Below are 26704 nucleotides of genomic sequence, written 5' to 3' on the forward strand. Positions count from 1 at the left end.
ATGTGCTTATGCATGACAATAAACATGATTTTGAGTTGCAAAGCTGGGAATTTATAAAGCAGGAATTGCTCTTTCAAAGAATCAAATGCATGATGGGTTGGTTGACTTCCTGAAAAATATATGAATGCATTTATAAATTACAATGTTCTTTTAAAATCAAATACTAACCAACATGATGGATTTAGTTAATGAAATTCTTTTGCTATCTTGTCCAATGCAAAAACTGTTTCAATTTTACTGGCAAATTAGAAATGTAGTAGCATAGTTGAAATCAGATTTTATTATAAAATATGAAACACACACAGCATATCAAATACTCCACAATTATTGCTGCACATGAAATAGTGATAATGCACAAGTGCACAAAGTTCATACAAATGCTTGAAACAGCCAATCCTAATGAGTAATCTTGAACCATAACAAGGCTACAAAAGATTAAAGTCCAGGATCAAGTCATAACATAGAATCAGAAAGGTTCTCAGCCTTCATTTTGTTTAACCACCCACCACAAAAAAACCTCGAAGTCGATCCTATAGTAACACCAACATTTTTCAAAGGAAGAACTAAAATTGAAAATTTTAGTCAAGTTTCTGATTTCTGGAGACATGGAAAATAAATTACATCATTGGTACATTTCTCAAAGGCACAATCACAAATGCATTCCATTTGCTTTCCTTTATAATGAACACAGGTATAATGGAATGCTTCAACAAGCAGTTATGTGTAAAATAGTAGGGAACTTAAATGGAAAAGCAAATTTTAATGAAGCACTTGGTTAACTAGGAATGAAATTGATGAATGGGGTTTAACGTGGATGACAATACACTCTTTAACTGTTGAGAAATTAATAAATGTTGGAAGGCTTGAGGGACTTTGGTGTCCTTGTATGAACAACTCAGTAGGTACTGTAAATATGTAGGTAAACAAATCAAAAAACCTTTTATTGCAAGGCCAGTTAAAATGCAAAATAAGCAAGTCTTGCTACTGTTGTGCAGGGCTTTGTACATTTGCCAGAGACAATACAATGAGTATTAGTTAAATTGTTTTTAGATTTCAGAAGTTCATGCAACAGGGAGAGATTGAGTAGCTCCATAATCTTCTGAATTAACAATGAGAGATTATCTTAAATAAAGCATAAGAATTTTGAGAGGGATTGGCAATTTTAGAACTTCTTCACTCACAAGGGTTTGGAAAACTGTTGATGCAATAGTTTCTTCAAAAGGTGCTACCCATCAAGTTTTGTACTCTAAGAAAATAAAGATTTATATAAATAAGAGAAGAAAATAAATTAAAGATTGGGAACCAGCCAAGTTTATTGAACAATGAAGTTATCCTCTCTTTCTTTCATTCACTGTTGGATTGTGTCCTGGAATTACTGGTACTTGGTGCAACATAGGATCTCACTGTTTGGTTTCAGGATGCTCTCAGTCAAAAGGATTAGCTTTCTGGATGTGTTCAAGTAACTTTTACATATTGCACAGCGAGTGCAGGTAGCAGGGCCTGTGCAGCAAAATACGAGTTAACATTGCTTTATTAGGACAATAGTTAGCTGTCTGTCCAAGTTTTTACTGCAGCTGATGCAAGAATTATTATTTGGAAAACAGCAGAATCAGACCAAACTTGCATTGCAAGTCAAATGAGAAAGAGACCTTCTGCAATGTATCATCTAACCAATGTTAGGACCCCCAAAAAATTATTTATTTCTAGAGTATCTACGAGCATATAATTAATGGAAAAATTGAACATTGAAATAAGGGCAAACAGATTCTGAAAGAAAAGGTTCCCAACTAATAAGCAATTCACTTTTAGTGATCAATAGTCATATCCTCCTTGGACAAAATGAAAACAAAATGGACAAGGATTCCCTACTACATGGCTTCTGGCAGATCTTGGAAACATCTTCAGCAGGAAGATAATCAAGCCTGTTTTTTTAAAATGAATCAACAGTCGAAGTGTTATTCTCTACCACTACTAATTGCCTACTCCAATCTTGCCAAATACTTAAATACTGTTGCTGTTGCAACAAAGCCTAAAAATAACAAGCTCCATATTTTGCACTAAAGCTCTTAAAAAAAATCAGGATGATTCATGTCTGCATTTCACCTGAAATTGCCTTTGTTTGGGGACTTACTGAACATTAGTAAACACAGTTAAATTTAGAATTCAATAAGCAATTAAATGACCATAAAGTGATAAAGAATACACTTTGTCAAGAGCAGGCACATTGGTGAACTGGAGTCTGCAGCAAAATGAACTGAAGAAATACCCAATGTACAAAGTGTTGAAACTGCCGGTGAAATACCATATCACATTCACAACTACTTACAGAATGTGTTTAACTTCAGTGATATTCAAATTTTTGTCACAACCTTTGAACGGTTGTATCACATATGTTAGGTAGTAAAGATATTTTATCAATGGCATTTTACTTTTAAGTACTTTTGACTAAGGGCTGGGCAGTGCAGGGTAGAGAAAAGGCCATAAAGCAAATAAAAAAAATGTAAATTTATTGTAACTTGCATTTGAACATCAGTTTCCAAAATTTGTGGATTTTCTTCAATATGAAATTATTAAAGATTTTTCCTGTGGAAAAATGCCTAATGATAACAATCACCAACGTCGGGTCTAAATTGCTTAACTAACACTTACACTAGGACGAGCAAACTGCAGAACTTTGAATATTAGTAACAGGAAAACAATTATAGTGCAGATCATTAAGGTCATTTTGCTCTGAACTGCACAGTAATAAACTCATACTACTTTTCACAATTTGTTGTACGCTGAAATGTTATAGCAAATGTACTTTAATTAGCTTGGACAGAATTTGGATCAAACCATTTGGATTTATCTCAGTAGTGAAGGGTCCTTCACATCCAGATGTAGTTAATTAAATACAGTAGACAGCAAATCCCGCTGACCGCATTGTTGCCTATCAGGATTGCAGGCTGCTTTGGTACAGGCTAGGATACACAATCAAAGCAACTAATTCTCTGAATGCACAATGAACAGAATTCTGTCTTTCACTGCAGCCATGCAGTAGGGGCAATGACCTTGTTGATAAATATATGTTGGATTATGTTTCAAACACTACAGAAACTGGAAAACATCAAGTGCGACATTAGATCCATTTTATTCTTCAGCTGTGTGCACATTTGTAGGAGAGATGGTCTCTCCTTCTGTTGTGGTCTCTTCCTGCGAAGTTTTAAGTTCTGCTTTGGCCCCTGTGCTGAGGTCCTTGGAACCCGAGCCATCATCAGAGGTGGAAAGTGGAGGGTTAGAGGACCCTGTAGCCTCAGCTCTAGTGGTTTCAGAGGTGGTTGCTTTTGTTTCTGTGAACCATAAAAGGAAATACATATTTATCTAACTAAATCTGAAATGATCTCCAAGATTAAAATTGGCAAACTTGAAATATAAAAATGTAAAAAAAAGAATCCATCAATGAGCAATGTAGTAGAATTAAAAGATCACCATAGAGGTTATTATGACGTGTAAGGAGTCTGTACTCCTTGGAATGTGTGGGGTTTCTCTGGCTGTTCTGGTTTCCTCCCACAGTTCAAAGATGTACCGATAGATTAACTGGTCATTGTAAATTGTCCTGTGATTAGGCTAGAGTTAAATCAGGGGGTGCCAGCTGGCATGGCTCAAAGGTCCAATGTGGCCAATTCTGCATCGTTTCCAAATAAATAAATAGACAGACAAATAATCAGAAATAATGCACATTATGTTTTGGGATGTTTTTCCTACACTATAAAGGTTGGCTTAATATAGAATGCTGAACAGATACTTTGCCAATATAAAAGAAAATCTAAAACAACAAAGTTATTCTGACTGTTAACGTACTTCGGAGCAGCAAGCTCTGTGACTGCAGCAGCAAAGTTATTTTAAGAAATTGAAATGATGACTTCTTAAAAAAATACACAAAACATAATTTTAATTAAACTAACCGTTCTGCTTCAGCTTTTCCTTGGCCTCTTGCTTTTCTCTTGTTTCTTTCAATTTTTTACAGACTTTTTTGTGAGTGAACCAGTGCATCTTTTGACAATTCTGATTGCAGTATATCACCTTGAGAAAGTATGCACCCAGAAAGTTATATACTCTAGGAAAGACTGCTTGTATGCTGTTCAAATATTTAGTAGAACAATTGTTGAGAAAAGAAATCAACAATTTACACATAACAAGAATAGTTACGTATGACCATATTTTCGTCTCCCTACTGAGCTCTTGTACCAAGTAGTTATTGTGGGATAATCCAAAAGTTCTTACCGTTTTGCAAATTGAGCACCTTTTATCAGCTCCCTTTTCACCACAAGCTGTGCAAAATTCAGCATCCACAAAGCCAACTTGGCCAGTTATGATCTGGGTCATTACAGATAAAGCTGTGGGATCATTGCCCTCAATTTATTTCCATTGTTGTTTGGGTTGCAGGGTGGGGGAAAGAAAGGAAGGGAATATAATAAGCAATTTCAATTATAAAGTTCGGAAGAAAATGAATCCATTATAAAAATTCTTATTCTGATATATCAAAACTATAAAAGGGCACACTAACAATAAATTCCCGTCAAGTCCAATAATAAATCTAAAAATTCCTATCTTTGATATGATTACTATCACACTCAAATACTCAGTTTGAAACTCGGACTTCTAGTGGTTACTATTCACATTCAGTGCAATAATGTTAATTCAGCAAGTCAAAGTCATGAGTTTCAATATTGCAAAAGTGAAATTGAAAAAGATGTTTTCACCTAATGTTTAAATACCACAAAATAGCCCTAAATATTTGCATAACATGCGCTGGTAGGTCAAATGAAGTCGAAAGCAAATTACTACAATAAAACACGCTCAGTTTGGATCCTAATGTAAAACAAGAGATTCTGCAGAGGCAGCAACACACGCAAAATGTTGGAGGAACTTAGCAAGTCAGGCAACTTCTATGGAGGAGAATAAACTGTTGATATTTCAGGCTGAGATTCTTCACCAGGACTGGAAATAAGACCGTAAGACATAGGAGAATTAGGGCATTTGGCCCATCCAGTATGCTCTGCCATTCAATCATGACTGATCCTTTTTTTCTCCCCTTCCTCAGCCCCACTCCCCAGCCTTCTCTCCATAACCATGATACTGTGGCTAATCAAGAGCCTATCAACCTCCACCTTAAATACACCCAACAACCTGGCCTCCACAGCTGCCTGTGGTAACAAATTCCGCAAATTCACCACCCTCTGGCTAAAGAAACTTCTCCGCATTTCTGTTTTAAACGATGCCCCTCTATCCTGAGTCTGTGTCCTCTTGTTCAAGACTCCCCGACCAGGGAAACATCCTTTCCACATCTACTCTGTCTAGGCCTTTCAACATTCGAAAGGTTTCAATGAGATCCCCCCCTCATCTGTGTAAATTCCAGTGAGTACAGACCCTCATATGATCAAATGTTGCTCATATGATAACCCTTTCATTCCTGGAATCATAATTGCCAACTTCCTCTAAACCCTCTCCAATGCCAGCACATCTTTTCTTAGATAAGGAGCCCAAAATTGTTCACAGTACTCAGTGTGAAGCCTCACTAATGTCTTATGAAGCCTCAGCGTCACATCCTTGCTCTTGTACTCTAAACTTCTTGAAATGAATGCTAGCATTGCATTTGCCTTCCTCACTAATGACTCAACCTGCAAGTTAACCTTTGGGGTATTCCACACAAGGACTGCCAAGTCCCTTTGTATCTCAGATTTTTGGATTTTCTCCCCGTTTAGAAAATAGTCTGCACATTTATTCCTTCTATCAAAGTGCATGACTATGCATTTTCCAACACTATTTCATTTGCCACTCTCTTGCCCATTCTTCTAATCTATGTCCTTTTGCAGCCTTCCTGTTCCCTCAAAGCTACCTGCTCCTCCACCAGTCTTTGTATCATCTGCAAACTTGGCAATAGAGTCATCTATTCCATCATCCACAACATAAAAAGAAGCCATCCCAACATCAACCACTGTGGAACACCGCTAGTCACTGGCAGCCAACCAGACAAGAATCCTTTTAATCCCGCTCGCTGCCTCCTACCAATCACCTAATGCTCTAACCATGTTAGTAACTTTCCTGTAATACCATGGGTTAACTTGGTAAGCAGCCTCATGTGTGGCAGCTCGTCAAAGGCCTTCTGAAAATCCAAATATAGAACATTCACTACATCTCCTTTATCTATCTTGTAATGTCCTGAAAAGATTTCCAACAGGTTTGTCAGGCAAGATTTTCCTTTGAGGAAACCATGTTGACTTAGTCCAATATTGTCCTGAGTCACCAAGTACTCCATAACGTCATCCTTAAGAATTGACTCCAACATCTTCCCAACCACTGAGGTTAGGCTAACTGGTCAATTAGACTCCAGCAGAATTTCCTTTCTGCTGCCTCTCTCCTTTCTTAAAGAGTGGAGTGACATTTGCAATTTTCCAGTCCCCCAGAACCATGCCAATCCAATGATTCTTGAAAGATTATTACTAATGTCTCCACAACCTCTACTGCTACCTCTTTCAGAAATGAAGGGGGCAGAAGACAGAATAAGAAGGTGTGGAGAGGGTAAGTACAAGCTGGCAGGTGATAGGTGAGACCACGTAAGGGAGAATTTATGTGTGCAGATGCAAGGGAGGGTGTTGAAGTAAGTTGGACAGGGTAAGTGGAAGAGGTAAAGGGTTGAAGCTGCACCTCCTTATGCAACTGGATCCTCAATTTCCCACTTGCAGACCCCAGTCAGTTAGATTGCAACACCACCTCCTCCCTCAGCACAGGTGAACACAAGGTGGGCTTAGCCCCCTGCTCTATTTGCTTTATACTTAAGATTATGAGGCTAAGCACAGTTCCAATGCCACATTTAACTTAGCTGATGACACCACTGTCATTTGCCAATTCAAGGGTGACAAATCAGCATACAAGAGGGAAACTGAACATCGGGTTGAACGCTATCATAACAACAACCTTTCAGCAAGACCAGGAAGATTTTTATTGACTTCATGAGGAGGAAGGAAATTAGAAATATGTGCATGTGTTAACTGAATCCCCAAATTTGTTTCTCCTTGACCCTAGTGCAGATGAATGTTTGCTTTGGGCGTGCACATTAACAATGTTCATCAAATCCCAACACATGGGTTTAAAGTTTTCTAACAAGTTATTCCATTTTTATATGATTAAGCAATGCCAAAGTAACTTACAATTTCTACTGGAGCAATGGTTCTCACAAGCTGTTGCAACAATGTGGCTTCACACCATGGAAATTTCCGGATACATTCTCTTATAAATTTCTCTTGGTAAGTTGGGAAGCCATCAGAATCCCGTCCTTTTAGTAAACTGTTCAAAACAGGGAAATTAAAGCCGCAACAGAACTATTCCTCAATTGCAAAAACATTAAAGATATAGCAGAGTTTATAATGTTTCAAATGAGCAGTCTGCTATTGGCTGCTGGAAAGACTTCGACTCAGTGTAACTGAGCCAATGCCCAAGCTCCAAACCCTTTGATACACCAGGGAAGTAGAATTATCCAGAGAACATATTCTAGAAAATCATCCCTTAGATTATCCATCTACAAACAAGTAGGGACGGGGCAGTATGGCTGCATTAGAGGCAGATGGAAGGATCCAAAGGATTCTCAGTCAACAGGTACAAGGTTCTAACTCTGTCTGTAGTCAAGGGTGGGGACGGCCCAAAGCATATGTAAACTATCCACTGCACAGGGTGCCATTCAAGTGGGGGGGGGGGGGAAAAGTAAAACATGCCATCTCGTTTCAACCATATTTAGAGGACAGATTGTATTCCGTGCAGTAAACATAAAATTTAAAAAGGGTTGCTGTCTGCCTGGGGATGATTAAGGATATCTCTTCTGGGCTGGAGAAGGTGGTGGAATGAATTGAATGAATCCAGTTGTTGCAGTCACATGGGTAACCTACAACATTGGCGGGACAAGAAAGCAGGTTCTGCAGAGGGATTATGATGAACTCAGGCAAAACTGAAAAACAGAACTGATTATTATTTGATTAACGTGCAGACTGACAAAGGGTATGAATACAATTGGAGGTAAACGTACAGGTTCCAATTCAAGGAGCTTCAGCACCAGTACTGGAGCATGTGGCAGCAGCTCAACTGGGAGGGGCTTCACCTGAATCATGTTCAGCAAATTGCATAAATAGGGCTGCAGTTATGGTTTTTAAACTAAATAGGATGGGTGTGGATTAAAGAATAAATTGGAGGAATGAGAGAGCGATGACACAGGATGGTAAAGGAGCAAAGTGTGAAAGGCTGGGGCAGAAAACGTGAACAGAAATATGCACCACAGGGCAAAGCCAGTTAGTAAAAGTGGTAAAATTAAGTTTTATATGAATACATATAGCACTTGTAATAAGTTAAAAGAGCTGACAAAACAGATAACAGGATAGGTATGATCTAATAGTACAGGGACGTGGCTACAGAAATAGCTATTAGATCATGCTAATGGTCTCAGTAATTCTCTGCTCCAGGGGGTGGAGGAGACGAGGTCATTTAATATATTTAAATTGGAGAGAGATAAACATTTGAATTTGGATACATGTTTTAAGTTGGAGGAAGAATTAAGGGTTATGGGGGATTGACACAGAGGAGTTGAGGCCAGAATAGATCAGCCATGATCATAATAAACATCAAAGCAGGCTCGAGGAATCTAGTGACTGACTCCTGCTCCTATTTTCTGTATTCTTGCACGTTTTTAACAATGATATCAATTCATCACTAGCATGCCAGCAAAAATTCAAACAAGCTGCACAGCACCCAGTCCATTGTGACAATCCATTTAGAAGCACGTTCCTGATTACACCCTACAGCTCCTCAGAAATAGAAAACATATTTATTTCTGCAAGTTATTTTGTATCGTTTTGGATTATGATACTACTTGATGGTATTGAAGCATGGTAATTTAACAATGGTTACTACAGGATCAGAGTCCTTTGTTGGAAAAGACTGGTAATGCCTCAATGAAGACCAATGTGTTTCATTTAAGAAGTGTTTCAACATACCCCAGGTCTCATTATTTAATAACAAGCTTGTTGAACAACTTCTCTAAATTTTAGATCATTCTGAAAATGTTGTCTACCTTTTAATAAGTCCGTCAAGTTTAGATTCGTGTTCCTTTAAAAACGTGATACACTTCTGGAAGACGTAGCTGAGGTAATGCATCTTCATGGCCAGGACTTCATTGATTTCCCTCTGTTTCATGCATTTTTCTATTATAAGGTCCAGCACCCTGTAACACTTGCTCAGCGCTTCAACATCTGCTAGTAATGGATTCTCTTTAACCATCAGCACGATCTTAAGGGAAATTCCAGATAATAAAAATAGTTCACAATATTGAACAAATAACAAAGATAGTTCTGCAACTTCAGGAAACCAGTCAAGATTACTACAAACCAAGAAATCTATCAATACTGCTATAAAATACAGTCCACCTTGCAATATAGAATCTCTGGCTTTTGTCTGAATTAAATGGACTAGCAACGTGATTTTCAAATTACATATATAAGATCACCATTCAGAAAGGGAAATAGATGCAATACTTTCTGCCTGCATTCAGATCCACAGCAATTTTTTTAAACTTTTATTTCTGGTGTATTTTTAAAGTAATGACCTGATATGTAATTTCTATGGATTCAAATTGCTTTTGAAGACAATACTGAAAGCCTGCAGGGAGGGTAGAACCTTCTGTGAGCCAGAATTATGAAACTTAATTTTTGTGGGTAAAATGCTCAATGGACTGGAAGGATTCAAGTTACACTTTCCACAATAATTTCCACTGAAGACATACCAAACACCTTCATTGTGTTCTTGATGATGTAAGTGGAAATGCACCATGTTGATAAGATAGGGGTGGACAAGAAAGAACAGTACTTCCACAATATTACTTAAAAACAGTTTAACATTATAGTTGTTCAATTGACCCTTCCAAAAATGGTCAAATATAGATTTTGCACATTATTTTTATGATCTCTCAGTGGAGTTAATGTTGTAAATTATATTATTTCCAAACTGAAATTGAAAAGCAATGGAAACTCAACAGATAAACATAAATGCTGTAGTTATCCTGCTCTATTAAAGCCAAAAGTATCCAAGCACTAGTATTCCACATGGTCCTTCATTTAATCTAACCCTTGAATTACTCTTCAGCTTTAGAAACTATTATTCAATGATGGGAGAAAGATATTGAGCAAATCCAAGAAATCAAGTTTTCATTCAGTGACATCACTCTATGCCTTTGAAATAAATGCCAATTTCAAAAATATCTACCGCAACAGGGTGCAAGTTTGTCATGATTATGATTTTGTGCAAGGGCCCTGCTAACTTGACTGGAAGCTTGGGTTCTTTGTCAAGTCCTTGCTGTTTTGTGTAGAAGTCCAGACTTTCGCGCGAAAAGAAGTTGTTGATGATAGTTACACAATCATGCTGGCCTAAAAGAAAAGAGAAAAATAAAATCATTTCAAAGAGCTTACACAATTTTTCCCCATCTATAATCATATATTGCCTAATACTTAAATGTACTTGTATTATGGAAAAACAAGGAAGATTTAATTAACTTTATTTTACCAAAAGGTCATCCAGGAATATAGGCGTGAATAAACGAGCCTCAATTTGTGCTACAAATTCTAGAGATTCATAAACTGAAATGCTTTAGAACATCATCTCTTTACTATATTGCCAACAACTCAAGTGGATACAGTTCAAGGACTTCACCTGAAATCCCATGGAGACAGGGAATCCACAGGTCATCAGGTGCAACATGCCTCTCATCCAGTTGATGATCTTCCACCACCACTCAATGCCTTTCTCAGTGCGTGCCTTTGTTAACAGCCTGTAGATCAGAGGGTCCTCTGTTCCACAGCTGCTGGGGAATAACCGTGACACAGACCCTCTCAGCAAATCCACAATTTGCAAAGAGGTGGGTGACCATATTTTCCCCCGAGGACTGAGATGAGATATCACCTGTGGATGTCTCACCACCACTGCAGAACGTTCAAGGCTGACTACTGGCTGATGAATTGTGGTGGTAAGTGTTTGCTTGGAGAAACATTTCCACAATGGGACAATGCATGACACCGGGCCAGGCAGATGGCAAATTCCAGACTGCAGGAGAAATGAAGTGGAGCGCGGTGCAGCCAATGCAAAGCTCACACACACACACACATATGAGTTTGGTGGGGAATCCCCTCAAACAATGATAGGATGAATTATCTTAGGGAGCCATATAATGGTGTTATGGTTTTAAATATTAAGCTAAAACTATTGAATGTAAAAGTTCTGCACTGTTTCATCTGCTGTAAGTCTTTTTTGTTACGAATAAATTAATACCCGGGCTGTCCTGTGGTTCATAAGGCGATTCAAAATGACCTGAGGCTGATGGTTCATGATAAATCCCAGACAATGGGTGTAAAAGTGTACCCAACTTTGAGCTCATCCTGAAGACCACATCAGGCTGTGTGTGGACCCAAAATACATGGACACTAAGTTCCACAATGTGTGCGGTTACACCCTGTGCAGGATATGTCTGGCCCAGCTGTCATGATGTTCCAATGAGTTGGACATTGCCACACTATCCTTTGTGGGACAGCTTTTCCAAATAAGTACCTCTGACCACAAATCTGACAGGCTGTAGCCAACACAGGACATCCTGCAAACGCAGTGAGACTGGAACAGACGGATTCCGTGGATTTGTTACCCTGAGCAAATGGTCCAAACAACATGGAAGTCTCATTGCCCCAGATCTAACCAACAAGCACCTGGCTGGCAGCGAGCAGTGTGCTCCCCTGAGAGACTTCTACAGACAGCATTTCACCCCAGTGCAAACTGCCCTGGGAATAGCTGCAGGGAGGGGTTGAATCAGTCACCCATCTCTTTTTAGACTGTGGATTTGTTAAGAGGGCGAGGTAAAGCATGCAAGGGTCCTTGTCTCAATTTATCCTAAGCAGATGCCTAAAAAAAAAGGACTCGCTGTTCTCTGGGCTGCTCCCAGGGACACAAAATGGGACAGACATCAAGTGCTGCTGAAAGATTATCAACTCAGCCAAAGATGCCCTTTGGTCCATCTGAAACCTTTTGGTCACCCAGCATAGTAAGATACCTGTAAGTTAATGCCACAGGGAGATGTGTCTGAGCGCTTGAGCTCAGTGCTGTCAATGAAAAGGCTCTGTGTGGTAGGACCACAGTCTAAGTCCTTTCTGCTGCCACACATGGAGGCGATGAGCAAAGTAGAAAAACCCCATGAAAACAATGAAGTAGTGTTTTACCCCAGGAAAGCACAAATGGTAACAGTGCTGCAGTTTTAAAAAAAGTGAATATTAATGAATGTATTTAGCACCAGTATAAAGTTTTTGCAGTGTGCTTATTCATTTGTATATCATACAGTCATAGAAAAGTACAGCAGAGAAACAGGCCCTTCAGCCCATCTAGTCTGTGCTGAACCATTTAAACTGCCTCCTCACCTTGACCAGATCCAGCGCCAAACCCTCCCTGCCCCTACCATCCATGTACCCATCCAAACTTACCAGAAATGTTGAAATTGAGCTTGAATTTATTTATTGTCTTACAATAAATGTATTTGGTATGATTGTTAGTGCTTTGTGGCTCAGTCCCTGCACCTTGCATTCAATCTGTGTGGAATGTGAACGTGCTCTGAGTTTCTACCAGAGGCTTGCATTTCCTCCTGTACCTCAAAAACATGCAAGGAGATTAACTGGCTTCTGTAGGTTACCTGGCCCCACCTTTGTATTTGTATGTGGGAAAAGAATTAAGGAGAAAATGTTGGGATACGTATGAGAACAAGCCAAATGGCTGCCAGGCGATAAAAGGGAAGTGAGACTGATAGAGTTACTCTCAGGAACCAATACAGATCCAAAGGGCCAGGTGGCCTTCTGTGTCACTACACCTTATTAAATAAGAAATCTTGTTACTTATGATACTTACTGTCTATTGATAGGGGACAAATATTTTAATTAAATTTAAAAATAATAATCCATAAGGCCCATGGATCATGTTTTAACAGAGTACAGAACAACAAAGCACCCGCTGGAGGAAGAATAGGCCAACTTGTTTTTGGATGTTTTATCCCCCAACTCAAAAATGTCCAACATATCTTGCTCATCAGCTCCCCACCCCCCACCTGCTACTGTGCAACCCTCTGCGGAGTTCCTACAGCAGATCATTTGTTGCTCCAGGTGCCAGGATGGCAGTCTAGAGTCTCCATTGTAAAATACCGGATTCATCTGGAAGATTCCTCAATGACTGCATTAAACCTAAATTACCAACTACCCAGACCTTTGGAGTATTCACTGATGTGTCAGCATTCTTTTTGAATCTTAGTGGAACGCAAACCAAGATATTCTACGTATATAGCCGTGTATACTTGTGCTTTTGCAGAACTTACCCACAAAGGCAGCCATTTGTGCTGCAGTTCGTCCAACCGAATTTACAACATCAATTTCTGCTCCAGCTTCCAACATCATCCTTGTTATCTCTTTATTACCTATCGTAAAGTAAAAAAAAATCTACTCCAATGAAATATCTTAAAACAAAGATAAAGAGCCGAAGTTGGTGGAAATCCAAAGACGGAATTGAAAAAGAGAGGGATTAACTGGATGTGCTAGGGTCTGTTCTGCTTCAGCTTCTTGTCTCCATGCAGCTTCATTCATGTTATTAGTGTATGACATTAAATTAAGAGACACCAGGTCACATAGATGGACACAAAACATTTTGAGACGTTTAGACAAGTTACAAGAATGGGTACAAAGTCTGGCAAGGCAAATGTGATTGAGATGTGGAGAAATGGGATATGATCCAAGAAACGCGTATCTATTTATAAAGTTTTGTAAAACCCGTGGAAAGTTCAAACGGTTATCTTAATCTCATGCATACTGAGATATTGGCTCAGGTGTGGGAACTTGGTATAATCTCACCTGAAATATTTCACTAAACTTCGAGCACCAAGCCTCAGCATACGGTACAGGTCTCCACCACCTTACGAAAGTTCACTTTATGCCACTTCACTTTTATGAAAGACCTACCGGTACCTGTTTTCACTAACCAAAAGAAATCCGAAGAGGATTTTCACTTTTATGAAAAAAGGCACCCGCTTTAAACTTGTGTTTACCCTGAGAAAGACTACCATGATCGTGAAGCCTTGCGCGGGCAGGTGTGTGCACATGTGCCGATTTTTTTTCTATAGATCGGTTTTTAGCCGAATCGTCCCGATTCTAGTAAGTGAAACTACACTGTACATACATTATTTCTACTTTATATAGGCTGTGTATTTATCATATCATTTCTGCTTTTACTATATGCAAGTGTTATTTTAGGTTTTATGTGTTATTTGGTACGATTTAGTAGGTTATTTTTTTGGGTCTGGGAACACTCAAAAATTTTTCTCATATAAATTAATGGTAATAGCTTCCTTGCTTTATGACATTTCGGCTTATAAAATGATTCATAGGAACGCTATACCTTCAGGTAGCGGAGGAAACCTGTATACACTGGACTTGGAAGAGATACAATGCAGAAACAGCAAAACTAAGTTAGCACCAAATATCTGTACTTTCATCAAGGTGGCCTGCATTCCTTCAAGGTTAAAAATGGAATGGTGATCTAAATAAACTGACTGTAAGTGAAATGATAAACGCAGCTTTAAGGAGTGATGGGTAATGAGACAAACGAATGAGCCCGCTCCAATCCTGACAATTCACCGCTGCTCTTATTACCAATCAGAAGTTTCTTTCCAGGCTTCTCCTTGGTTAGGCACCAAACAAATATAGCAGCAATCACATGATCATATCCCCATGAGATTTTGGCTACCCCACAAATGGTACTCAAAACAGAAGTCCCTTCAGAAAGGGTAGAATGAGGGAACACAAGCCAATCCTCACAGTGAGATCAGAAGTGCAGAGAGTAATTAATTTCAAGTTCCCGGGTGTCTCTGAGGACCTAACCTGGACCCAACATATCAATGCAGCTGTAAAGAAGGCAGTTTGAGATTTGATTTGTCAGCTAAAACACTCAAAAACTTTTACAGATGTACCATAGAGAGCATCTTGCCTCAGGAAGGTGGCAACACTGTTGAGAACATGCCCTCTTCTTATTGTTACCTTTGGGAAGGAGGTAAAGAAGCTTGAAGGCACACACTGAGTGATTCAGGAACAGCTTCTTCCCCTCTGTCATCTGATTTCTAATTGGACAATGAACCCATGAACACTACTCACTACTTTTAAATTTATTTCTGTTCTTTACCACTACTTAATGTACCTATAAAATATACGTATAGACAATTACTGTACAGGTTTCCCCCCTGATTCGAAGGTAGAGTGTTCCTATGAAACTGCTTGTAAGCTGGAATGTCGTAAAGTGAAGAAGCAATTACCATTTATTTATATGGGATAAATTTGTGAGCGTTCGCAGACCCAAAAAATAACCTACCAAATCATGCCAAATAACACATAAAACCTAAAATAACAGTAACATATTATAAAAGCAGGAATGAGCTAATAAATACACAGCCTATATAATGTAGGAATACTTTTCTGCAATTATTGCAGCACTGTCCACCGCAGTGAAAATCTCATGCAAGCGCTCTCGGCAGCACTCCTGGCAGAAACACATGGCGCAAGCACTCCCGGCAGAAACACACGGTGTAAGCACTCCCGGCAGAAACACACGGCGTAAGCACTCCCGGCAGAAACACACGGTGTAAGCACTCCCGGCAGAAACACACGGTGTAAGCACTCCCGGCAGAAACACACGGCGCAAGCACTCCCGGCAGAAACACACGGCGTAAGCACTCCCGGCAGAAACACATGGCGCAAGCACTCCCGGCAGAAACACACGGTGTAAGCACTCCCGGCAGAAACACATGGCGTAAGCACTCCCGGCAGAAACACACGGTGTAAGCACTCCCGGCAGAAACACACGGCGCAAGCACTCCCGGCAGAAACACACGGTGTAAGCACTCCCGGCAGAAACACACGGTGTAAGCACTCCCGGCAGAAACACACGGTGTAAGCACTCCCGGCAGAAACACACGGTGTAAGCACTCCCGGCAGAAACACACGGTGTAAGCACTCCCGGCAGAAACACACGGTGTAAGCACTCCCGGCAGAAGCACTCTTTCCAGTAACCTTTAAGCTATGAAGCTACCAAATAACACATAAAAATACACAGCCTATAAAAAATAGAAATAATGTATGTACAGTGTAATTTCACTTACCGGAATCGGGAAGACAGTGAGCACACTGATGATGGTGTGTTAGGCTGAGTCGTCGGAGGTTGGGGTGGTGGGAGGTAGAGGAGACTGGGGTGTCATCTCATCATCGTCTGTTTCCATCAGGGCAGACAGGTCACCTTCTTCTATGTCTGCCTGCCTCGATGTCGAAGGTCAAGTTTTGTCATCTGCTGTGGCTGATGTGGAAGGCTTGAAAAACGACACTATGCTTGACTGCTTAGCCTCGCGCATTTTTCTATCATACACTTCTTTGTAAGCACTCAAACCATCCTGCAAATATGCCCTAAACCTATGTAACTGTTGTGATGGAAAATAACTGGTTCTTTCCGAGTCTCAACAGTAGAGGCCTGGACACACAGTTTTAATAATAAGGAATTTATTTACAAGGGGAAGTCGGGTCAACACAAGCAACTACACCACACAGAAAGCGGTGTAGGGACAGGGTACGGTTACACAAACAAAGAACAAGGGAAAAGCACTACGACAGCTATCCCCCTTGACCTTGGATAGCTGCGGCTCCCTTACCAGACCAACGATAATCCTTCCCAAACATAAATCAATGCACTTACCTTCAATGAGGTGGTCTTTAAGAGAGAGTGAGCCAGCCACATGTCTCCCCTTTTATAGCATGGGGTTGGGCGTGATAATCCAATTAAGGTGACCAATAATTTAGGTGTGCATTGATTAGTTCGGAGGGACCAAATGTTGATTGGCATGTGGTGTGTCCTCCGACCAGCCAGGTGGCAGTGCGTCTATCAAGTGGCCAGTATCTCTGGATACAGTACCCTTTCAATTTATTTGGAAAAAAAGTCGTACTTTTCAGCAACCATTGCAGCGTTGTCAATTGCAGCAAAAATCTCACGCAATTGCTTCACGTTCAGTTCCTGGACGACTTCACTTTCGGGCCGTTCGCTACTGCATTCGGTTTCAATTGTTATCCTTTCCTCTTCATCAGCTCTTCATCTCTCAGTTCTTGGTCACGGGATGCCAAAACCTCTTCAACATCATCTTCGTCAATTTCCACAAACCCTTAGCCAACTCACTATATCCTTACTTCATTGACCACGATCGAAACGCTTAATTATGTTTAGTTTTAAGCTAAGTGTAACACCCTTACGGGCTCTTTTAGATCTTTCCGATACCTTAGAACTCATCTTGCTAACGATGCAGAAAATAAATCAACATAAAGCACAGATGTTCACAGGCACGTGTTTAAGCAATGCCGGCTAGATTGCAGTTCCAGGGGAGGAGCTTGGCTGCTCGGGGCATGCACTGCCTTTTTTCGTAACAGTGAAAATGCCTTCTGTTAGCGAAAACAGGTAACTAATGTAGGTCTTTCGTAACAGCGAGGTGACCTAGAGCGAACGTTTGAAAAACGGGGGACACCTGTAATTCAGTTTCTTTCTATATTTATCATTTATTGCATTGTACTTCTACCACAAAGTTAACAAAGTTCATGATATATGCTGCTGATATTAAACCTGATTCTGATACGTTGGAAAGTAGTGAAAAACTAATACTAATGGAAAGTATTCTTAGAGATGGTATATATAATTATCTGGATAGACAGGGTCTGATTACAAGCAGTCAACATGGACTTGTGCATGGAAGGTCATGTTTGACAAATCCTATTGAATTTTTTGAAGCGGTTACTAGGAAAGTTGATAGGGTAAAGCAGTTGATGTTGTCTATATGGACTTCAGTAAGGCCTTTGAAAAGGTTCCACACGGAAGGTTAGTTAGGAAGGTTCAATCGTTAGGTATTAATATTGAAGCAGTAAAATGGATTCAACAGTAGCTGGATGGGAGATGCCAGAGAGTACTGGTGGATAACGATTTCTCAGGTTGGAGGCTGGTGACCAGTGGTGTGCCTCAGGGATCTGTACTGGGTCCAATGCTGTTTGTCATATACATTAATGATTTGGATGATGGGGTGGTAAATTGGATTAGTAAGTATGCAGATGATACTAAGGTGCTGGCATTGTGGATAATGAAGTAGTTTTTCAAAGCTTGCTGAGAGATTTAGGCCGGTTAGAAGTGTGGGCTGAAAGATGGCAGATGGAGTTTCATGCTGATAAGTGTGAGGTGCTACATTTTGGTAGGAATAATCCAAATAGGACATACTTGGAAAATGGTAGGGCATTGAGGAATGCAGTAGAACAGACTGATCTAGGAATAATGGTGCATAGTTCCCTGAAGGTAGAATCTCATGTGGATAGGATGGTGAAGAAAGTTTTTGGTATGCTGGCCTTTAAAAATCAGAGCATTGAGTATAGGAGTTGGGATGTAATGTTAAAATTGTACAAGGCATTGGTGAGGCCAAATTTGGAGTATTGGGTACAGTTCTGTTCACCGAATTATAGGAAAGATGTCAACAAATTAGAGAGAGTACAGAGGAGATTTACTAGAATGTTACTTGGGTTTCAGCAGCTAAGTTACAGAGAAAGGTTGAACAAGTTAGGTCTTTATTCTTCGGAGTGTAGAAGGTTGAGCGGGGACTTGATAAAGGTATTTAAAATTATAAGGGGAATAGATAGAGTTGACGAGGATAGGCTTTTTCCATTGAGAGTAGGGGAGATTCAAACAAGAGGACATGAGTTGAGAGTTAAGGGGCAAAATTTTAGGGGTAACACAAGGAGGAACTTCTTTACTCAGAAAGTGGTAGCTGTGTGGAACAAGCTTCCAGTAGAAGTGGTAGAGGCAGCTTCGATTTTGTCATTTAAAAAAAAATTGGATAGGTATATGGACAGGGAAGGAATGGAGGGTTATGGGCTGAGTGCAAGTAGGTGGGACTAGAAGGGCTGAGATGGCCTGTTTGCGTGCTGTAATGTTTATATGTTGTTGATTCTGTATGTCGTGTGTATAATTTGTATTTGAATGTGTAATTTAATTTTGTAATATAGTTTTCTTATTCTAGTTCCAATGAAGCTTTAACCACAGCAACATAAAACGTTGGAACCTCATTCATACTAGGAAAGGAAGACTTTTACTTCCTGGACAAAATTTGAAATCTGTGGCAATGTTAATGGTAGGTTAAAAGGCCTCAAGTCTGAGGGGTGAATGTTAGAATTCGATAGAGTTGATAGAAATCTAGACAGAACAAAATGGGTTTATTGTGGGTGTAAATGGGCAGGCCAAAGGATATGTTTCATTGCTGCATTGACATTTTGTTACAGTCGATTAGCTGGGGCTCAGGTGATCATCCATTACAGCACTTAATCAATTCTGAACCTGTAGCCACTACTACTTGATTTAATGAACATTATAAGAACTCAAGCTGACCTTTCCAATTTAGCAGCATGAATCATCGTACTTACCCGAGAGCCCAGCAAACATTAGAGCCGTATAACCATGTTCGTGTTCATTGCAATTCACATCTGCACCATGCTGCAAGAGCAGTTTGCACATCTCAGCTTTTCCTTTATATGCAGCATGCATCAAAGGAGTCATTCCATGCTGTGAAAGGGAATAAAATAAACTAAATTATTAAGTGTTTTACTTCACTAAAAATATCAATTTATAATTCATGCATTTTTGGATACTGCTTTCAAATGTCCTGCTTGATCTTCCCACCACACTTCACATGCTCTGTTATGCTGCTCCGATGGAAAAATCATCCAAATACTCATTAGTAGACTGACCAATCCACAGCTCCCCGGATCCAATTTAAGGGAGATCTCTGCCCTTACTCCTTTACTGGGTGGGTGGGTGGGGGGAACCCTCACCTTTTCTCCTCAGAACTTTAGACTGCTTTTGATTCCTACTCTACATCATTACAGGACAACTTCCTTTAACTAATAAAGTATCAGTGTTGTTCTTTGATAGCTGTGCTAAATTATTTTGTAAAAATACCCATTCACAGAAAGCAGCACCTCTGGCAAAGCCAGAATTTATTCCTTTTTTTTGTTGTTGATTTGGAAGGTGGCCAGCTGTCATTTTGAACGCAAGTGTACGGTAAAGCTGTTCAATGCAGAGACGGTAGTTCCAGGTTCTGACCCAGTACTGATGATACATTTCCAGGTCAGTGTGGTCTGCAAGGTAGAAAGCAGCATGAAGCTGGTGATCTTTTCATGTATCCATGTACCAAGACACATAGCTTTACAGAGCATCTCATAACATAAGAACACTGCTTAGCAACTAATTATAATGCCCATTATCTCATTCACCCTAACTAAACCAGATTAATCCTCCTTCGGTGATTCTTCCAGCAATGTTTTCTGAGGGTGTACTATCCACAAAGTGCTCAACTGCTACTCAACAGCACCTCTTCATAGCCACTGCTGTCATGAAGGACAAACGCAGCAGGCTCTCCTCCAAGTCACATATCTTACATTGGTAATCCTTCATTATCGCTGGACTCAAATCCTGGAACTCCCAGACAAAAAAGCATCGTGGGAGCACGTTTGGCAGGACAAGGACAGTTCAAGGCGGAGGCTCACCACCACCTTCTCCAGGGCAATTCTCAGGCCTCAAAAAATAAAAAAAAAACCCTGAAGATATTTTATATTTTCAAAAATCACAATGTTTAAGAAAATACTCAGATAATAATCTTAATTCCTGTGACTATTTTTAATTGCTTGCTGCTATTGGTGGCCAAACAACTTCCTGGAGGACTAGAGATCAGAAGTAAGGTTCTGGAGCACTGGATAGTAATCAATGCTGTTCCATGGTTCAGTAAGAGAAATAGAAAACAAACCAGGCAATTAAAAGCCAGTGAGCCTCAAGTCAGTGGGAGGAAAGCTATTACAGCGGATTCAAATACATTTGAGAAAACAGGGCCTGACTGGGGACAGTCAGCATGGCTTTATGCAGGGCAGGCCTGTCTAACAAACTTGATTGAACTTTTTTTGCCCCCCTGAGGTGATCAAGGTAATGATGACAGCAGGGTAATGCATGTTGTCTACGTGGATTTTAGCAAGGCATTTGACAAGCTTCCTCATGGTAGGTTGATCCAGAAGGTTAAGATGTATGGGACCCATAGTGATTTGAAAATTATTGGCAAATTTATTGTCAGTATGTACAAGTACACATATACACACCCAGCTGTAGTGAAAACTCAGTTGCAACAATCACAGGCAGAAAATATCACAATCTGTATCAAAAGGGAAATAAATTTTAGAAATTATACTTTTTTATTTACAAGAAAGAACATAGCTATAACAAAAAAAAATCACAAAGCCTTGTGCCAAGTGATCATAGTGTTGCTAAACTGCCTTAGGGTCTTGGCATGAAATGTGAACTGCTAAGTTTATTTCCATAGATGCTGCCTGACTTGTTGACTTCCTCCAGCATCTTGTGTGTAATGCTTTGCATTCCCAGTGTCTGCAGGTCTCTTGTGTTTATAAACTGCTTTAGGGCTTTGCCAGTTAATTCAAGAACCCAGTGGTTGAACAGAAGGTCAGTGGCAGTGTGGGACTTCGGGCTTCTGTACTTCCTGCCCAATGGTAGCTGCAAGGAAAAAAAAGGCTAGCCGAAATGATGGGCACGTTTGATGAAGTGTATATTTGCTTCTTGAGGTAGTGATTCCTAAATATGCTACCAGTGGTGGGGAGGGATATGCCTATAACATGTTGGGCTGAGCCCACTTCTCTCAGGGGCTTCTTACACTCTCGTGCAAACTGCCATACCAAACTAGTATGCAACCAGTCAGGATACCTTCAATAGTACATCTGTAGATGTTCAAGCATTCAGTGACAAGCCGAACCTCCTAAGAAATTCAATCTGCGGGCACGTGCTTTCTTTATGATTACATCTACATGCTGGGCCTAGGACAGGTTAACAGCTGGGAAGTTAAAGCTGCAAACTCTCTCCACCACCGATTGCCCAACACTGACTGGCGGATGTTCACCCACTTTCCCTTTTTCATCGGCTCTTCAGTTTTCCAAACAGTGTGACGTTGCTGTGTCACTGCTCATCCAAGTATCCTACCTTGCTCCAGTAAGCTGACTCATTGGTACCTGTGATTTGTCCAACAGTCAGTGAATCTGAAGATGACATTAGAGCAGCACCTAGCCATATGGTCACGTGTGTATAGAAAACAACCTTGATGTGTACCTATGTCAATGGTCAGTGAGCACAAGATATTGATACCAATCCTCATTGATTAAGGACTGTCGATATGGAAGTCGATTGTCTAGTTTCTGAGGGCGATGCAGAGATTCAGGACTTGAAACTTAATGATGAGTTTAGATGGAAAGATTACTTTAAGTACTAAGCTGTAGTCAATGGACAGCAGCTTTATCTACATGATCCGGTTGCCCAGATGGTCCACAGCAAAGTGAAGAACCAGAGAAATTGCATTTGCAGTTGACCTGCCGTAGCAGTCCACAAATTGGAGCGCATCTTGCTTGGCCCTGAGACAGGAGTTGATTCACACCATAACCAACTTCTCACGGCAATTCACAATAATTGATGCAAGTGCTACCACACTGTTACAGTTTGAATTCAGAATTGGGTTACACACAGAGGACAAAGAAGTAGTGAAGGACAGCTGTTATTCTGGATGGCTGTCCATAAGTAGTGGTGTTGTGTAGGGGTGAGTCCTGCAGCACCAGTTGTTTGTGACGTAGATAATTGACTCAGATGAGAATGTAGATGGGTGGATTAGTAAACGTACAGATGACACAGCTTTGTGGAGTTGCAGATGGTACAGGAGCCATCAAAGGGTACATTAGAATGTAGATCAGTAACAGATATGGTAAGAGATGTGGCAGATGGAGTTTAATCCACACAAGTGGGAAGTGCTAGACTTTGGGAGGTCTAAATTTTACTGTTAGTGGCAGGATCCTTAATAGCATTGACACACAGGGAGCTCTCTGAAAGTGGCAGTGCAGGTAGATAGGATGGCAAAGGCAGCCTACAATATTGAGTATAGGAATCAAGAAGTCCTGTTGCAGCTGTCCCATATACTTTCGTTAGGCTACATTTGGAGCATTGCGTGCAATTTTGGTCACCCCATCAGAGGAAGGATGTGTGAGCTTTGGAAAGGGTGTTGAAAAGGTTTATCAGGATTGTCACCTGGATCAGAGGGAACAAACCCAGACTGGACAAACTCGTATTGTTTTCTCTGAGGGGACAATGATAGAAATTTGTAAGATAATGAGAGGATAGAGAGGGTAGATAGCCAGATTTTGAAATGTCTATTACTTAAAGGGCATGAATTTAAGGTGAGAGGGGACACACAAACACACTCTGTTTATATATATATATATATGTACACATAATAAAGGTGACAGTAATATGAAATTTTGTTTTGCAGCAGATGTACAGTGCAGCGGCATGAAAATTACTATAAATTATACAGAGTGCACCAAAACAATGAGATAACATTTGTGGACCATTCAGAAATCTGTTGGCAGAGTGGATGAACTTGCTTCCGAATTACTGGGAGAGAATCGACACTCTTGTACCTCTTCCCTGATGGCAGTAAGGGAAGGCAAATGCTGTATGTTGAGGGTGCTTAAGAATGCATTCTGCCTTCCTGAAAATGTTCTCATTACTAGGGAGGGTTGTGCTCATGATGGAGCTGGCTAAGTTTATAACCACTACAGCTTTTTGTGATCAGTATGAACTCCATCCATATGGGCTGTGATGCAGCCAATTGAAAAACTCCATTATGCATCTCTAGAAATATGCAAATCTTTGGTGATATCCAAATCTCCTCAAATTTCCACTGGCCCCGCTCATCCTTTCCACTGCTGATCCCTCAATAAGGACTGGAGTCCGCAATGAATTCCTTGCAACACACACAAAATGCTGGAGGAACTCGGCAGGCATCTATGGAAAAGAGCAAACAGGTGACATTTCAGGCCAAGACCCTCCAGCAGCATCTTCAGATTTTCTCTTGTGTGTAAAGGAATTCCTTGGTCAATTTTTTAAATCACTGAATGCAAGGCTGTTATTGTGACGCCACTCAACCAGTCCTGTATGCCTCCACACTGCCATCTGAGATTTTACCAACAACTGTGACATCACCTGCGAAATTATAGATGGCGTTTGAGCTCAGCCGTGAGCGCAGTGAGTGAAGCAATGAGCTCAGTACACATCCAGGAGGGGCGCCTGTACTGATGGTGAATGAAACAGATGTTACTACTAATCAGTACTGACTCTGCTCTCCCAATGACAAAGTTAAGGATCCAGTTGCAGAGGGAGGAGGAGGTTTAGAAGCTTAGTGATTAATACCGAGGGGATGATGGTAATGAATGCCGACCCATATTCAATGAACAGCAGCCCAATATGTTCTGTTGTCTCAGAGCTCCAAAATCAGAGTGGAGAACCAGTGAGGTTGTGTTCAATTAGGCCTGTAGGGGAAGTGCAGCAAGTTCATGTGCCAGCAGTCAGGAATTAATTCCAGCCATAATCTGCCTCTCAAAACACTTCATTACAGGAGATGTGAATGCTATTGGTCGACAGCCACCCTGCTTTTCTTGGGCACCAGCAAGCAGGTGGTAACCTCAGACCACAGCAGAGAGACTTTGAAGAGGTCTTTGAACACTTTAGCCAGTTGGTAGGTGTCTTAGACAGGCTGCCAGGGGAAGTGGTGGAAGTAGATATGATCCTAGAGGCTGTAAATTCAGCATCGGTGCAGATATCACAGTGGTTAGTGTGACACCATTACTGCTCGGGGCATTGGAGCTTGGCGTTCAATCCCAGCATCCTCCATAAGGAGCCTCTGCGGAATGCATGGGTTTTCTCTGGGTCCTCTGGTTTCCTTCCACCGTTCACAGGGTGGTCAGAGTTACAGGGCAGCGTGACTCCAAAGGGACTATTCCGCCCCGTCTCTCTAGACAAGACAAACAGTGTGAGCTGAAGGGATTACTCCTATTCTGTTTTAAACACCCCATGGCAGGCACTCTTGTCCACGGGACTAGTGCTTTACCGAAAATTGCCCTCCCCCACATGCCACACATCACCATTCAGTATTCAGCAAAGATCTGCATTCGTGTGACCCAAGGTAGCCTTGAAATCCACACTAGGGAAAAGAAATCAAGATAGAAGATAATATCCCTGACATACAAAGATTCTAACTACAAAAAACATTTCTAAAATCTTGTAGATTGAAAAAATAATTGCATTTTAATAGAGGGAGTAAGTCCTATGTACAATGAATTGTAAAATACTCATGTTTACATTAAAATCTGTTGAAGCTCTACTCACTGTGGCTGTCAAGAAAACACACTTTAAAGAAACTACACAACTAAACATTGAACACTGAAACAGAAGAATATCAAACTCACTCCCAAATGTCAAAAACATGTGGATCACACTGTCATCCCGAACCTTTCGTTGATTTGCCTGGATTTGACAAGTGACGCAAGTAGAGTGGACAAACCCAGACATGTGAGATATTATTTCCATCCTTCTCTCTCATCTTGTTCTTGTGAATTTCCCCAAAGAGAATTTTAACATTGAATGAATGTAGAAGAATCAACTCAACAACATTTCCAAAAATTTTACTGTTAAACAACTTTTTGTATGAGATCATTGTGGACCAGAACTCTTGGGCGATGGGAACACCTAAAAGGTACACTGGATGGTGCCTTTGAGATTTATCATAACAGCATTTAGAAGACATTTGGCTAAGTACAGTGCATGGATAGGAAAGCCAGAGGGATAATGGGCCAAAAATGGGAAACTGGGACGGGCTCAAGTTGGCACCTTGGTAAGCATGGCAAGTTGACCCAATGAACTAAAGTGTACTTTTCCATAGATGTTGCCTGGCCTGCTGAGTTCTTCCAGCATTTGTGTGTTGCTTGGATTTCCAGCACCTGCAGATTTTCACTTGTTTCCAATGGACTTTATTTCCTTGTAGCATTAGTTTATGACTGTATAGTCACCTTGTGTCCTGTCTCCACCAGGATGTGACCGTATTTGCAGTCTATCCAGTTCACAGTGCAGTATCAAATTTTATTTATTTAGAGGTACCTGTGGAACAGGCCCTTCTGGCCTACCAGCACAGCCCAGCAACCCACTGATCAACTCCAGCCTAATCACAGGACAATTCACAATGACCAATTAACCTACTAATTGGTACACCACTGTACTCTTGGAGGAAACTGGAGCACCCAGAGGAAACCCACACGTACATGGGAAGGAACTTACAAACTTGCTTACAGAGGACACTGGAATTGAACTCTGAACTTCAATGGCCTGAACTGTAATAGTGTCTAGCTGACAGCTACGGCATGGAAGCATGGTGACTGGCGGAATTCCTTTACCTTGGCAGCAACCATTAATTGGGGTTTGATTCCCATCATCGTCTGTAAGGAGTTTAAATGACTGTGTGGGTTTCCTCTGGGTAGTCAGGTTTCCTCCCACATCCTGAAGACATACAGTTAAGATTAGGGTCAGTGAGTTCTCATCAGAAGCACGTGGGCTGTCCTTAACACAGTCCTCAAAGTGTTGGCCATGATACAAAAAGATGCACGTCATTGTACCTTTTTGTATTTTG

General features: G+C 40.6%; 1 protein-coding gene across 1 annotated transcript in view; it reads right to left on the reverse strand.

Moving 5' to 3' along the window:
* Nucleotides 1-260: 260 nt before the first annotated feature.
* The window catches only part of ankmy2a (ankyrin repeat and MYND domain containing 2a), a 40863-nt gene continuing 14419 nt past the window's right edge, over nucleotides 261-26704 (reverse strand). The window contains exons 3-10 of the mRNA XM_059972657.1: nucleotides 19572-19710; nucleotides 13415-13513; nucleotides 10285-10445; nucleotides 9098-9312; nucleotides 7191-7326; nucleotides 4264-4392; nucleotides 3945-4062; nucleotides 261-3329 (exon numbers count right to left, since the gene is read on the reverse strand). Coding sequence (XP_059828640.1) covers nucleotides 3130-3329; nucleotides 3945-4062; nucleotides 4264-4392; nucleotides 7191-7326; nucleotides 9098-9312; nucleotides 10285-10445; nucleotides 13415-13513; nucleotides 19572-19710 — 1197 coding nt within the window. The 3' untranslated portion in view covers nucleotides 261-3129. The remainder of the gene's footprint in view (nucleotides 3330-3944; nucleotides 4063-4263; nucleotides 4393-7190; nucleotides 7327-9097; nucleotides 9313-10284; nucleotides 10446-13414; nucleotides 13514-19571; nucleotides 19711-26704) is intronic.

Source organism: Hypanus sabinus, chromosome 6 (genome assembly GCF_030144855.1).
Source record: "Hypanus sabinus isolate sHypSab1 chromosome 6, sHypSab1.hap1, whole genome shotgun sequence".
NCBI lineage: Eukaryota > Metazoa > Chordata > Chondrichthyes > Myliobatiformes > Dasyatidae > Hypanus > Hypanus sabinus.